Source organism: Sturnira hondurensis, unplaced genomic scaffold, assembly GCF_014824575.4.
Source record: "Sturnira hondurensis isolate 20B ecotype Veracruz unplaced genomic scaffold, ASM1482457v3 Scaffold0006805, whole genome shotgun sequence".
Lineage (NCBI taxonomy): Eukaryota > Metazoa > Chordata > Mammalia > Chiroptera > Phyllostomidae > Sturnira > Sturnira hondurensis.
In genome coordinates this window covers 2,084,990-2,099,123 of record NW_028079436.1, presented here as the reverse complement: position 1 = coordinate 2,099,123, position 14,134 = coordinate 2,084,990, and the positions used below count along the sequence as shown (strand labels likewise).

The 14,134-nt window shown below is 55.5% G+C and overlaps 1 protein-coding gene across 4 annotated transcripts in view; it reads right to left on the bottom strand.

Moving 5' to 3' along the window:
• The window catches only part of P4HA2 (prolyl 4-hydroxylase subunit alpha 2), a 31,556-nt gene that overhangs the window by 14,262 nt on the left and 3,160 nt on the right, over positions 1 to 14,134 (bottom strand). For all 4 annotated transcript variants that reach the window (XM_037050507.1, XM_037050508.1, XM_037050509.1 and 1 more), the window contains 5 exons: positions 8,604 to 8,703; positions 8,009 to 8,105; positions 7,475 to 7,626; positions 4,708 to 4,845; positions 669 to 908 (listed from right to left, as the gene is read on the bottom strand). In XM_037050507.1, the coding sequence (XP_036906402.1) occupies positions 669 to 908; positions 4,708 to 4,845; positions 7,475 to 7,626; positions 8,009 to 8,105; positions 8,604 to 8,703 (727 nt within the window). Of the gene's footprint in view, positions 1 to 668; positions 909 to 4,707; positions 4,846 to 7,474; positions 7,627 to 8,008; positions 8,106 to 8,603; positions 8,704 to 14,134 lie in introns of those variants that run through there.

The window sequence follows — 14,134 nt, the reverse complement described above, 5'->3', positions numbered from 1 at the left end:
ACAAAGGAGCCAGGATCACTGTGCCCCTTCTCAGATGAAAACACTGAGGCCCAAGGGTTTCCTGACTCCCTGTCCAGGGTGCTTACTGACATGACAGAATCTATAAATCTCTCTTCCCACATCGGTCTTGTTGGACACATGTATGCTAGCGGACATCAGACTCACAAGAAGCATTTCCAGACTGTGATGTTCCATCTGTTACTAAAAGGCGGAACAGATGGTTTTAAAAACACAGTGCTTTTGACCCCATTAGTCCCACAGCATGAAACACATTAGCCACTAGAGTCAGGGCAAGGCCACCAGGTAGCCGGGCAGTCCTATGCCCAAGGGCCAGGTTATTGTCACCATGGCAGCCCTGACACACAGCTTGCTCTGAGCTGGCTGTGCGGGAGACTCTGTCCTGTGGAACAGCAGGTGCGCTGCAGCACCGACTCCTAGACAACAGCCACAGGGGTCACAGGCCTCAGTGTGCCCATTAGTGACAGGCCAGATCTGAGTTGGTTAAGGAGCTACCTGGCAGCTGGACTGGGTGTGAAAGCAGTAAGGTGCTCGTCACCTGCCAGTCAGGCTGGCTCAGTCCTAGGAAAATGGCCAGGTGGTAGTCAGCAGAGTGACCAGTTCTCCTGCCAGCTGCCAATCCCCATCTGACCTTCCTAGAACCTCCTTACCAAGAGACAGCAGGCGGCGGGTGAGCTCCAGGGCGCGGTGCAGGTCGCCCAGCTGGAAGACAGCATAGCTCAGGTAGTCCAGCACCTGGGCCTTGGTGCTGACGGCCTCTTGCCCAGCATCGAGCTGCTTCAGCACCTGCTCCATCCACAGCACCGTGTGGTAATAGTCCCCGTCATTGTAGGCCGAGCGGCCCATCCCAAAGCAGTCGTCTGCACTCATAACTGCTTGGTACTTGGTTCCTATAGCAGATGAGGTAAACAGTCAGGCTCCAAGGAGCCTCTGCACTGGGGAGAGAGACCCCCACATTGAGGAGGCCTGGGCGACTGGCAGGGGACGTCATCCCAGCAGAGCCTGACCAGGACTTCAGACCACACACCTCAAAGGGCCACTGGTACAGTGAGCACAGCCGGGCTGGCCCTACCACGGGATACGGCTCACAGCCAACCTGTGAGCCTCAGACGCCCCTGTCCTGAGTGGGACGGGGCCTTTGATACAGAGGAGCCCGGGAAGCCCACCAAGAAGTAGTTTTCAGGAGAGTAGGAAGGTCCTGTGAGCCATGCAGCAGATGTCTGTGGGCAGCTGGACATGTGAGGCTGGAGGGTAAAAGAATTAGTTGAATGTAAAAAACAGAACCTCGCTGGCATCTAAAGCCATAGACGAGGATAAGTGCTTCCAGAAGTCTAAGGAAAGAGCAGACAAGGTGGCTGCGACCAGGGCCCCAGAGGGCACCTGTACGGAAAGGGCAAAGGAAGAACAGCAACACTGAGAGGACCTCACAGGTCAAAGAAACAGGAGGAGCAGGAGCCATGAGACAGACACCAAGGGAGGCCAAGAGCCAAGGCTGCAGTACCAGCTTTGCCCGTTAGGTGGCAGGGACCTTGCTGAGCATCATCTGCTGCACACCGAGCCCTGGAAAGTGCCCATAAAGAAAGTTTCAAATCAAGAAGATGCGGTGTGTCCGCTCTGGGGAGATGCGGGCTTTAAGGTGGTGACAAGGTGGGAGGGCCCATGAGTGTGTCCCTCGGAGAACCCTGGAAGCAGGTACCAGGGAGAGCAAGGAGCTGTGACCCCTGCCCTGGAAAACAGGGGCACCTCCCTACGGCCTCGCTACCAGTAACTGGGTCTGGCTAACATGGAGGAACTGCCTCTGAGGGGGCTCTTTCTGCCTGATGTCCAAGATGGGGCTCTGCATGGAAGGGAACCCCCACTGCGATGAGTGGGCCGCTTCACAGACCAGAGTCTGCTCACCCTGGAGGCTCAGGAACAATGTGGAATAGGGAGCTGAGGACGAGAGCAGTTAGCAAGCAGACCAGAGATTATGGGGTTCCTTGAGCCCCCATCCACACTCCATGGACTCCCATGAGCTCCTCTGGCTCTGGGGGCCCAGGAACCCACGCTGCCAGGGGCAGTGTGACACAGCCGAGCAAGCCGGAGCTCTGGGGGTGGGTCGGGGCGGATTTCACTATGGCCCCACCAGCGCTGTGACTACAGACAAGTAGCTTAGACTCTCTGAGTCTTAGTCCCCTTATCTCTAAGTAGAAACAATACCATCAATTTTGGTGCCTGTCTCATGGCTCCTGCTCCTCCTGTTTCTTTTACCAATGGCAAGAATTCAAGGAGATAATGTATAAAGATATCTCCCATGGTCCCCAGGATGCTAACAATCCACAGCTATTATCAACATGTCTCACAGATGCAAGAATGTCACAAGTGGCTCCCAGATGCTCAGCATCCTCCCCAAAAGCCAACTCAAATATCTACCCACTGGAGAGTACCAGCTAAGCTGGCTGAGAGCCAGAGGGCAACCAGACAGGAGGCCTGCTGGCATGGGTAAGGGATTCCTGCAGAGGGCACAGGGTGAGCAAAGGAGCTGAGTGGTGTGGAAGCCTAATCCAACCAATTGGCAAAGAGGCCAGTGAGACAAGGTCACACAGGACCTCAAAGACCACGTGTAAGAGGAGTTTAGGGGAAGAAGCCCTGAAAGATAAGTACTGTGATCCGGAACTCACACAGAGAGACGAGTACCTCAGACCACATGGTGGGCCCTGCTGGGGTGGCTCAGTAGCGTCATCCCGTATACCAAAAGGTTGTGGGTTCCATTCCCGGTCAGGGCACATACAGGAGGCAACCAATGTTTCTCTTTCTTTTTTTCCCTCTGTCCTCCTGCCTCTATCCCTCTCCCTCTCTCTCTCAAATCAATAAACATATCCTCAGGTGAGGATTAAAAAAAAGACCACATGGTAGATGATTTTTAGGGCTGAGCTGGAGGTACACAAGTCACAATGGTATTTCAGTGACTCCATGAGAAAGGAGTGATCATGGAGCTGGAGTCAGGGCCTCCTGTACTCTGAGCTGCACCATCTCAGATCAGAGTCTCTGAGCACAGAGGACATTAAGGAGGTGGACTCTCCAGGCCTCAGGATTCTGGCATGGGCAGCCAATGAATGGAGGTGCTCTTCCTGAGATAAGGAGTGAAGGAGGTGGGAAGAGAGCTCAGAAAGGGACAAAGATTTCAGTTTGGGACATGTGAATTCTGAGGAGCCCAATGACACATTCAAGCAGAGTGGTCCCATAGGCCTTTGTCTACACTGGCTGGAAGCTCAGGGGACAAGCCGTGACAGGGAACTCAGATCTGATGTCATCCAGGTACAGGTGATACCTTGAGTGATGAAAAGGGGTGGGCTCACCTGGGGAAGGTGAGCAGGGAGACCATGAAGTGGGGTGGAATCTTAGGAAGTAACTCCCTTCCACCTCTGGGACACACACAGGACTGCTAACTGCAGTAAAAGACCGCTGCCTGGGCGTGGCTCCAGACTGGTGGCTCTTCCACCAATCGCCTCGTAGCTTCAGGGCAAGCTGATCTTGCAGGTGCCCCTAGCTGCCTTCTCCCTCTGGCCTCGTGGCCTGATTGGTTGCAGACCTGACCGAGGCAGGAATAAGGAGAAGTCCACGCCCATAGTACTGGTTCACAAGCTGCTCAGTTCCAGGGCTCTAGGCCTTGACCGGCCAACGACAGAGAGCCTCCTTCTCCCACAGACCATGATTCCTTTGCTTGTACCTCCTCCAGGGACCCTCCCCAAGGGTACCCAAGGTTTAATGGGGTCTAACTGAATGCCTGGGTGTTTGGCCTCTAACAGCCCTCCCCAAACCCCAGATATCTTCTTATAAATACACTGGAGCAGTCAGTGGGACAGGGGCCTGTGGGGAAAAAATAAGAGATAGGGATTTAAATTGAGAGAATATAACCACAGATGCCAAAGAAGAAACAGCCAAGATCAGTGTCCCAGAATTCAAAGGAGGGAGAATACCAGGAAGAAAGAGGCTATCAGCATGCCAAACGCTGCAGAAAGTAAGAGAACATTATGTCTGAACCTGTCCTTGGTTTTAGCAGCTGCCTGGCCCCTGGTGACCTTCCGGTGGCAGGCTTGGCGGATGGGAGTCAGTAGGGAGGGGCAGCCTTTGTGCGTTCAAGAGGGCCTGGGAATCAAGGAAGTAGAGGGAGACTGTTCGGNGGGGGGGGGGGGGGGGAGGAAGAGCTTGGTCCTTTGACCCTGAGGGTGAGTTTGTAAGACCAGCAACAACAGAGCCTGCGCGTAAGCCCAGGGGTAGAGCCCAGAGAGGTCCTCACAGAAGGAATGGGGCAGGGACTGCAACTGAGGGCAAACAGGACACGACTGTGAGTCAAGAGATCAGGCCTAGACAGGAAGAAACCAAAGGGAGCCGGAGGGATGGGGGTCTGAGTGGTACGCTGGGAGCAAAGCCAAGGGGGTCCTGAGCAGCAGCCTCGGCTTTCCCTGAGACTCGACTAGGAGAGGAACTTGATTCACACAGGGAGGGGGGCTGCAGGGACAAGGCTCTGAGGAGGTGGCTCTCATGGGAAGGGGGACTGGCATCAACTGGAAACCCCAGAGAGGCTCACGGCCAGAGGTGACTCGGCACCTGGCAGCAGGGACCACAGGTGGGCAGTGGCTCCAGCCCTGCCCAGACACTGCGGCAGAATCACAGGCTGAACATGAAAAGCCCGGAGTGGCAAGTTACCTGGAAGTTCCCCTTTGGAAATCGTGTCTGAATCCAGCTTGTATGTGTCCTGAAGCCTCATCAGGGCCTTGGCGGCTCCCATTTCATCCTCATCAGTAGGGAAGAACTGTCGCTGAACTGAGAGGTTGGCAATAAATCCTTCCAAACGAGAGAGCGAGAGCAAGAGGTTACCCTTGACCCAGGGGAGGAATGCCACCTGGGACCACAGAGGTCCTCACTGGAGGGTCTCGGGCTAGTGCAGGTTCCCTGCCACCAGGAAGCTGTCCCGATGGCTCCCCCATGGAGACCTCTCCCTTCTTAGCCCTCACTGTACCCACTGCTGGTGCTGCTCCCTGGGAACTAGACAGAAATGGCCCCACACTTTGGTTAGCAGGTGGGAGTCTTGGCTCCAAAGCACTCAGCTGGGCCAGTGGGGATAAAAGGGACAGAGGACAGAGAGGCTAACTGCAGGGGGCACAGGGAGGACTGAGGAGGACTTGCTGACCACTCAGTGGGAAATGACTCACATGGAAAACCTCGACCCAGGATTACTGGGTTGGCCAGGTAAACACAGACTTCCAGCCCACATCTCAAGCCAAGGAGCCCAAGGGACAGAGGTAGTTCACTCAGGGAGCCCAGCTGGCCACTCACCACTGACCACTGGCCCTTATCATCCAGAACAGTGAGGATGACAATCCTGGAGGCATCTGGCACTGTCTGGACCTCCCTCGATTAGGAGCCAGGACTCCACGTGGCCAGGCCCAGCAGGTGGGGCTGCACCAGCCCAGCACGGTGCCCTGAGAGACGGCATTGGGCCTTGCTCTGCCCTCTAGGTACCCCCCACCACTCAAACCTGCTATGACCTCAGGGTAGGAACTCCCCAACTGTGCTGTTTAAGACCACAGCCTAGAGGGTGGGAGAACCCCCGACCTTAGAGAACCCCAAGAAAGCTGTTCTGGGACTCTAAGCCCTCACTGTAAAGCACTCACCTCTTGCAGTCTCAGGGCTCCAGGAAGGGGTCAGCCCCACCATGCTGATTCAGAAGCTGCAATTCTGCCCATGAGCTGGGATCTGGGAGGGGAGCTCCGGAGCCGTTCCCCTCCAGCCTGCTCCCCAGAATGGCAGTGCCCACAGCCACCTACCCTCACAACTCCAGCTCACACGCCCACTCCCACCCATGCCTGGGAACCTAGGGGGCCAAGATGCTGCCATGCTGCCTTCCTTCTGACTGTGTGGCCAGGGACCCTAAAGAGTTTACAATCCAGGAAAAAGAAAACGCACCCCAGAAAAAGCCACATATCAGCATGTCCCCTCATTTATGGGGCGAGAACTCTGAAAATTAGAGGTGAAAAGAAGCTAAGGGCCTATCCTGTCTCTCCTAGGTAATTTTTTCCTGAAGAAATGAGATGTTGATGGTGGAGAGGGGCGTGGACACCAGGAGTGGAGAGTGGACGGTCCCCTGAGCGGGCCTGTTCTCCCGCAGTGCAGGCCAAACACTCAGTTCTGAGCTTCGCCCCGGGCTGGGAGGCGGGGGCCTGGGAAAGGCAGCCTCGGCCTCTGCAGGCGGTGAGCTCACTGGGCACAGCTCCAGCCCATCTGAGCTCACCAATCCCTCCCCAGAGGCTACCCTGTCCAAGCCCAGCCCAGTCTGGCCAAAAGGACTGAAACGCCTGGGCCAGAGCAACAACCAATCTGAAGTTGATCAGCACTCCCAACTCAGGGACATGAGGCAGGGAGTCCTGGAGGCTGAGCCCAGGGCTCAGAGGCAGGAAGGCCCACCCCACCATCTCCAGCTGAGAGGAAAACAACAGAGCCTAGAAAGTTCTATCAGAGCGCAAGCACCAAGCACAGTTAGAGCTTTAAAACAGTCCCTGCACTGACCTGCAAGTACCACTTCTAGGAGTGCATCCTAAGAAAATAACCAGAGATGGGTGTGCAAGATTGCTGATGATTTGGAAACAAGGCCACGTCCCCTGGCTTGACCAAGTTTACACGACATCTGTATGACGGATGACTGTCTAGCCATTAAAATAGTGTTTCAGAAGAACATTTAATGGGCCTACAGAGAAGCTGCGAAATTTAGGAAAACAGTATACTCTTATGCCACAAATCTGCCAGTAGATTCATTTTATATCTAAGAGACATGAAAGGGAAATTTTTTTTTTAAAGACATGAGTGGGAATGAGTTTACATGAGGGCCTTGTGCCCAGGGCTCAGAGGCAGGAAGGCCCGCCCCACCATCTCCTGCTGAGAGGAAAACAACAGAGCCTAGAAAGTTCTATCAGAGCGCAAGCACCAAGCACAGTTAGAGCTTTAAAACAGTCCCACACACCCACTACCCAGCCCACCCAGCTCACTCCCATCAGTTCGTTCAGCTCCTCAGAGCAAGTGAGCCCGCGCCCCTGGTATACAGGCATGGTTCCATTTTTTATGTATATGTATGTGTAAAAAACCTGGAGTCTGAGTAGTACTCATCATCACTAGGCGATTGGATTAAGAACTATCATTTCCTTATGTGAATGTGTTTGTATTTTCCAACTTTTCTATAAAAATGCATTATTAAAGTATGATGGGAAAAAAATCACTACCAAAAAGGGAAGTGGAAACCCAAGGAAAAGGCGAGAACTGATTACTGACATGTATTACACCGCAAAGCCAGCCACCGGCTGGTCCCCACGGAGAAGGGAGAGGATGTGAGACGACAGGGTCCCTGCTCACACATGGCACGTGCCCTCCCAGACCCAGACCCAGACCCGGGACAGGCTCAGCCACACTCGCCGTCCCTCACCTGCGGCCGAGTCCTGCAGGACAAGGCCCTCCAGCTCAGGCCACTCTGTGTTCAGCCGCTTCACCAGTTTGTAGGCATTCACAGGGTGGGACAGGTAGCCTTCAGGGTCAGCCGCCGATTTGCTGGTGAGAGCTTCCATTTTGCCAGCCCAGCTGTGGAGCCAGAGGGAAAGGGAGACTAACACACTGACCCACAAGGGCCTCGGCCTGTGGTAGCTTCCCCGGTGGGACTCAGGATGCTCTTCATCAAGAGGCGACAAAGGATGAATACAGTAAGGCCCCATGGATCCTTGCAGCCCCTTACTCTGGACAAGAGCAGGGGAGCCCAGTGAATACAAAAAGGCTCTTAAACAGAAAGGAAAAGGCAGGGGGTCATCAGCCCATGTGGAGTCACTCTGGGGACGGCCCTGAGGTAACTCCTGGCCAGCAGCACAGTGCTCTCTCAACGGCTTCCTCTTACAGGTGCCCCAGATGGGTTCCTGGGGGTCAGAGGGGCTGACTCAGGGTGGGCATGGGGACTTAGGACGCTGGGCACCTCTTAATCTTGGAGAGCTTGGCTTCCTCCATAAGGATGTAGTCCTTCAGAGACTGCACCAGGTCCTTCTCTGCGTAAATCAGGTCCGTCATGTGCCCTACAGGGGACAGGAGAAAGGGCCCAAGAGACGTGGATGAGAGATGCCCCGCCCCCTTCCTTGGGGCACCGAGCACCCGCACAGAGGCCTGTGCCCTGGGCACGTTGGCTCTCTTGGCATCTTGGGGACCTGGAGTTAAAGCGGACTAGGCGCTCACACACTCCCAGCCCCCAGCTTCAGGGAGAGAGAGGTAGAGTGCTCTCTGCTCAGCACCACTCCCCCATCCCAGGAGAAAGGGAGTCAGCAAGGCCAGGCAGCCCAGCAGCAGCCTGCACTTCCAGGGACGGGGGCCTGGCTGAGACAGCTGGCTCCTGGGACAGCCAGGTCATCCGGGCCTGGGAGGGGGAAAGGGCAACTCTGCAAGTCCCACTCCCCCTAGAACTGGCCAAAACCAGTGGGTGAGGCCACTGCTCCCTCAATGAGAACAGGCCTCAGGCAGGGAAACTGGGGCGCTTGAGCCAAAGACTGCTCGGTAGGGGACGGCCCATGGGCACATACCGATAGAGGTGAAGAATTCAGCCTGCACGCAGCCCAGGACACCAAACCAAGCCACCAGCAACATGGACACCCAGGGTTGCATGGTCGCAGAAGGCAGCATCTGCAAAGTATTCAGTGACAGTCACTGGGTGCACAGTTGGGGGAGAAGATCACACGTATGTGCGCTCATATACACACACTCACACACACCAAAACCCTGCCCTAGCACACAGAGGCTCAGGGATTCAGGATCAGCAGGGGGTAAACCAGGGATGTGGGCTCAATTCTGGCCCCTGCTCTCAGAGGCGACAGGCCCTTGGGAGAGGCTGCCCTCTTGGCCCCTGGCAGCCACCAGCCATATGGGAAGGCTGGACTGTACAGGGTCAGTCACCACTGGTTCTAGCAGTCTCTATGCCCCAGATTCTGCCCCGCCCCTTCTTGTTTCACAGATCGCTCATCTGTTTCTGCCTTTCCTTCTGAACATGCCAGGACAGAGCCAGGTGCTGGGGACCCAGAGGTAACACGCAGCGCTGCCCACAAGGAGACTGACATTGGAGGAGAGACAATGACAGAACGAGAAATTGACACAAGAGGTTCCAGGGGACCCACACCCCACAAAGAAGTGCACAGCAGCTGGTCGGCCAGACGGGGAATAAAAACTGCCCCTGCCAGTCTGCACCGGGCCACCTCGACTGCAGTCTGGGAGCAGGAACATGGGGCACACACCACTCTTCCCACAGTGATGCTCCCCAGCATGCACCAGCCTCACTGGCGCGTCCCCATTCACAAATGTTAACTGCAGGCTCACGTGTGCCAGGCACTGAGCTAGGCACTCCGGATACAGAAACGAACCAGCCACACAGGGCCAAAATCCCGGGTGGGGCCAGGCCGTGCTCCTGACACGGGTGAGAGGCCAGCTGCAACCTTCTCAGGAGCCTAGAACCAGCCCTGAAGGCAGCAGGCACAACTCGAGACAAGCCCCACTGGTGTTGGACCTAAGTACACGGCAGAAGTTTCAGGCGCTGCTGCAAGCTCAGCCACGAAGCCCGGGGTATGTGGTGGGAGGGGGAGGGGGGGCGCCCGTCTGATCCCAGCTCTGTCAGTCCTTCCTCTTCCTTCTCTACTCCGGCCAAGCCTGGCCGGAAATTTACTAAGAGAAAAGGAAAAAAAAGAAAGGAAACACAAATCCTTCCCTCCAAAATGTAAGCTTTATCTAACAACTCTAAGTCCGAGTTGACTAATACCAGGGTTTGCGGCGGGGGGCGGGGGGGGGGGGTGCCTGCCATGGTGGATTAGACACAGTCACACGTGCTATTCCTCGCCTCTCCTTCTCAGAAGAAATCCCAATCCGCTGCGGTTCCAGGTTAGGCTGAGAGAAGCCCAACCACAGCCCCTGCCCCCGAACAGGTTCTAGACTCAGGAGGAGGGGAGAGTCAGTGAATGGCCTCATTTGTCCACACCCCTGCCCAGTGTCTGCAGAGCCAGTGGCTTGCCCATCAGTGCCCTAGGTGTTGGAGGCCCAGAAATTCACAGGACGAGGTCCTTCAACCCAGAATATACTGCATCTCAGGGAGTATCCTGCTAAGGGGTGCATCCTGGGGTAAGGGCAGCAGGGGAAAGCAAGTCACAAGAAGAAAGGGAGCAGAGCTGGCTAGCTCTGAGGGGGTGTTCAGGTCCCCCCGATGCAGCCCCAGGTCTGCTTCCAGGCTCACCATACTGCACCTCCACCCCAGGGTTCCAGAAGGCCTTTCTTATTGTTTATACGAGCCCCTTTCATAAGGCTTGGTATCTGTCCCTTATCTCTCAAGAGGTTAGACTAGCTCAGCAGAGCACGTGCTATGTGTCTGTAGGGAAAGGGCAATAAAAACCCAGGCCCGAAGACTGAATCTATGGAGAGTGAGGGACCAGCTGACAGGGCACAGGCTGGTGGGAGAGGGGCCACAGGCAGGAGACCAGCCCAGACATGGTCAGACGGGGGCACCCCAGTGCTCCTCCCGTGTGTCACCAGCTGCAGTGGCATACCTCTTCAGAGAACAGGTGACAAATTCAAGGGAGGGAGAAGCCTCTTCACTGCATTCAAATCACCTGGTAATACTGTCCATGGTCCATGCCTTACAGGACACAGGAGAAAGCACCCAGATTCCTTCAGTACATGAACACCAGCAGCCATTTCTCCAGAGAGGGCCATGTGGAGCCCACCCATGAGTCCCAGCCTGGAGGCAGAGCTCCAGAGAACCTCAGATAGGGTTCGGGAAACTGCTTCCCAAGAGCCTGCAAAGCCCAGCTCTGATGGAGGAGGGGACAACTCTGCTGGCCCAGAAAGCCCTGCCCAAGGAGCCCCAGACTGCCATCGACACCGCCACTACATGCAGGGGTGTCCTGGAAGCCCCGGCCTGTTTCTCCTCATCTTGGGCCCCTGAACACCAAAGGCTCCGTACAAAAAAGGGGCAGGTTGGGAGTGGGCAGCATCCCATCTCATACCTGTACTCGGAAGCTCCTGGGGACAAGGCAGGTGGGAGTCTGTGTGCCTGCCCTGTGCCCCCAGAAAGCGCCGGGGGCTGCTGATGCCCTCCAGGAACCCTCAGAAATCCATGCTCAACAGTCCTGGAAATGGGCCATGTTGAACCCCTTTTTACGGAAAACAGCGTGGCATGGAGCCCGGGTGGAAAACCAGCCCCGAGTTTTACATGAGCTGCTCCTGAGTTAACAGCCATGCCTGACCCATACCACACACAGAACACTTCACCACAGACTTGTTCGAGCTAGGGAACCACCACAGCGGAAGACCGCACATTTCTTCCCTGCAAAGGGTAGCTGTGGACTGTGTGAGAATGGGTGCCCGTGCATACTGTCCAGCGAGAAGAGCAGGCTCCCACGCAGTATGTACTTCATGGTTTCATTTTTACAAGGAAAGCGTACATATAGATTTCCATGCATATATGCAAATTTATACACACACACACACACAATGCAAGAAGAGAATCATAAATCTAGGTTGTATCTTGGAGAAATAAGTTTATTTTCCTCTTCATGTTTATTTGTATTTCCTAAACTTTCTACGAGAAGCTCCATGGGGAATTTGACATAGATTTTCTACTATGCCTAAAGTGAAAAAAACCAAGTAGGCCTCTCAAATGGTCTCCAAGGCAGAGCGGCAGTCTGAGTTGGGACCCCCACAGGCAGGCCCTCCAAACCCTGCCAACACTCCAGGGACAGTGATTCACCCACCAGGCGACCAGCACTGTTTCTGAGCACAAGGCAATTCCAAGACATACAATCAGAGTCCCCAACAAGTCTTCTCTTTGGAAAGGACATTTATAACCTGGCCAACTGGGCATGAAAAGATGTTTCCAGCTGCAAACCAGCAGCGTCCTTAGCTTCTCCCCTTACCTCATCCATCAGGCAGGAACCTCTGCCAAGCTCCCAGCTGCAGCCCAAATGCAACAGCTTGCCTTTTAACAATGTATTTAACAGCCTAGAGACAGAACATGGGTTTGCCGAGAATAGGTCTTGCTTGGCACTGAACAAGAGGCTGCCTGCCTTCTGTGTAGGGGCCAAACCTGCCTGAACAGGGCTCCCCACAGCTCCCCTGCCTCCCAGTAGCATGGCCCACTCTGCGACAGCAAAGCTAAGAGGACAGGCATGTGCAAACTTAGGAGCTGTGTGAAGGTTTCCGCAGGACTGGCCACCTGAGCACAAGGATGTCCCCTGAGGCCCACAAGCTGCTGTCACAGGCACCCCAGGGAAGGAGGGGAGGCACCCTGCTCCCCTCACTCAATGTCACACCGCATCAGCACCCCGGTCCGAGTCACCCAACCCCCTGCTGCAGCCACACTGGCCACCCACATGGCTCTCTCATCTCTCCTGGCCTCCCACCCACCTCTGCTCTGCCAAGCAGCCAGCGAGGCTTGCTACGGCCCCTCCTTTGGTCTCTCTCTCCCTAAGAACTTTCCAAAGGCTCTCCACTGCCCTCAGGATCACGTCCAAACTCCCGAGCCCTCAGGGGCTTTTGGACTCTCGTGACTTGGCCCTACTATCCTCTCCGGCCCCATCTTATGACTCCAGGTTCCATACCTTCAACTACTCCCCACAGGAAAGACGTACTCCTCCACTGAGAACCTAATGAAGCCGAGGCGTGCACCTGTAGCTATCCTTGTGTGCTCTCTCTCCGGGCCACAAACACGTGGATATGTACCTCCCACTTGGGCACCATCAAAACCACAGTCTCCTGCTCCAGTAAATTAGCAACGAAGCAGCAGAGAAGGCTGTAAAAACAGACCTGCAAAAGCCCAGTTGGATATTCAGTCACCATCCTGGCAGAGACATGGCAGTCTAGACGAGACCAACTCCCAGGAAGGAAACCCACGCAAGGACAAAACCCACACGCCATCGTTTTCAAGGCATCGGACTTGCCGCCTCCACCTCTCCTGGCCTCACCTGTCTCCTGGGCAGCTGGCTCACCTCAGACCCAGTGGGAGAGACTGTCAGGCCCTAAACTCAGGCCCCTCCCACTTCCTGGGGGCTCCAAGGACATGCCACACCCAGCTCCCCAGGGGTTGCTGAGGGGCCCTGCTAGTGCCCCCCAGGAGCAGGGGGAGTTAACGTCTCACTCGAGGCAGCTCTGACCAGTGAAGGGCAGAGGACAGGATGAGGTCCACTGAGGGACTCCTGTGACATGAACTTTCTGTTGAGCTCGCCCAGAGGTGGCCCACGTGGCTGAACAAGTGGCACAGCCCTGTGCAGACCAGCCAGCTTGCTGAGCAGCACCCTGCTTTTGCTTCCCACCCTCCTCTACCTCACCGCCCCTTCCCTCCCTCTCCCGCCCTGCAAGTGCACCTTCCCAGGAAGCAACCAGCACTCACGATCCGCCTTGGGCTGTTTTCTGAGAACTCGCCTGAGATAACCACTATTTGTGATTCTGAAAATCTTTCATTTCTACCTTCTAATCCTCACCCAAATCTTGTAAACAAGACAGATTATCATCTCCATTTCAGCTACAGAGAGATAACTGAGGCTGAGAGCGTTACCTGCACACCTGAGGTACTCCAGCAAATTGCCGACAGGGCGGAGATTCAAACCCCAAACATACTTTCCACCAGATACTCCTGTCTCAGTCCTTCTCAGCAACATCTACTGGCTTACAGCACCAGGGCCTCCCAACAAGGGGGAGCCCCACTTTGCCCTGGCACAGCAGGCCTGCCCGGGTCGAGGACTTCACTGTGGTTCACAAAGCAACTTCATGACACCCCTGGCTGGATCCTACCAAAAGGCAGACAGCAATGTGGAGCCAAAAGATGGGAATATGGTGGCCTGAGCTCAGGTGACACTCGCCCCTGCCCAGGCATCCATCACAGCCCTCATAAATGACCAAGCAGGCCAGCTCAGGGCAGAACAGTCCAGTTGGCAGGGCATGCCCACCCTAGCATCAGACAGCCCCAGACAGCCCCAGACCACCCCAGACCGCCACCAACACTCAGTTCCACCACCACTGCCTGGCCTGTGACCTTATCGAAGTCACAGGTCTCCTGCACCTCAGTTTTCCCATCTGCACA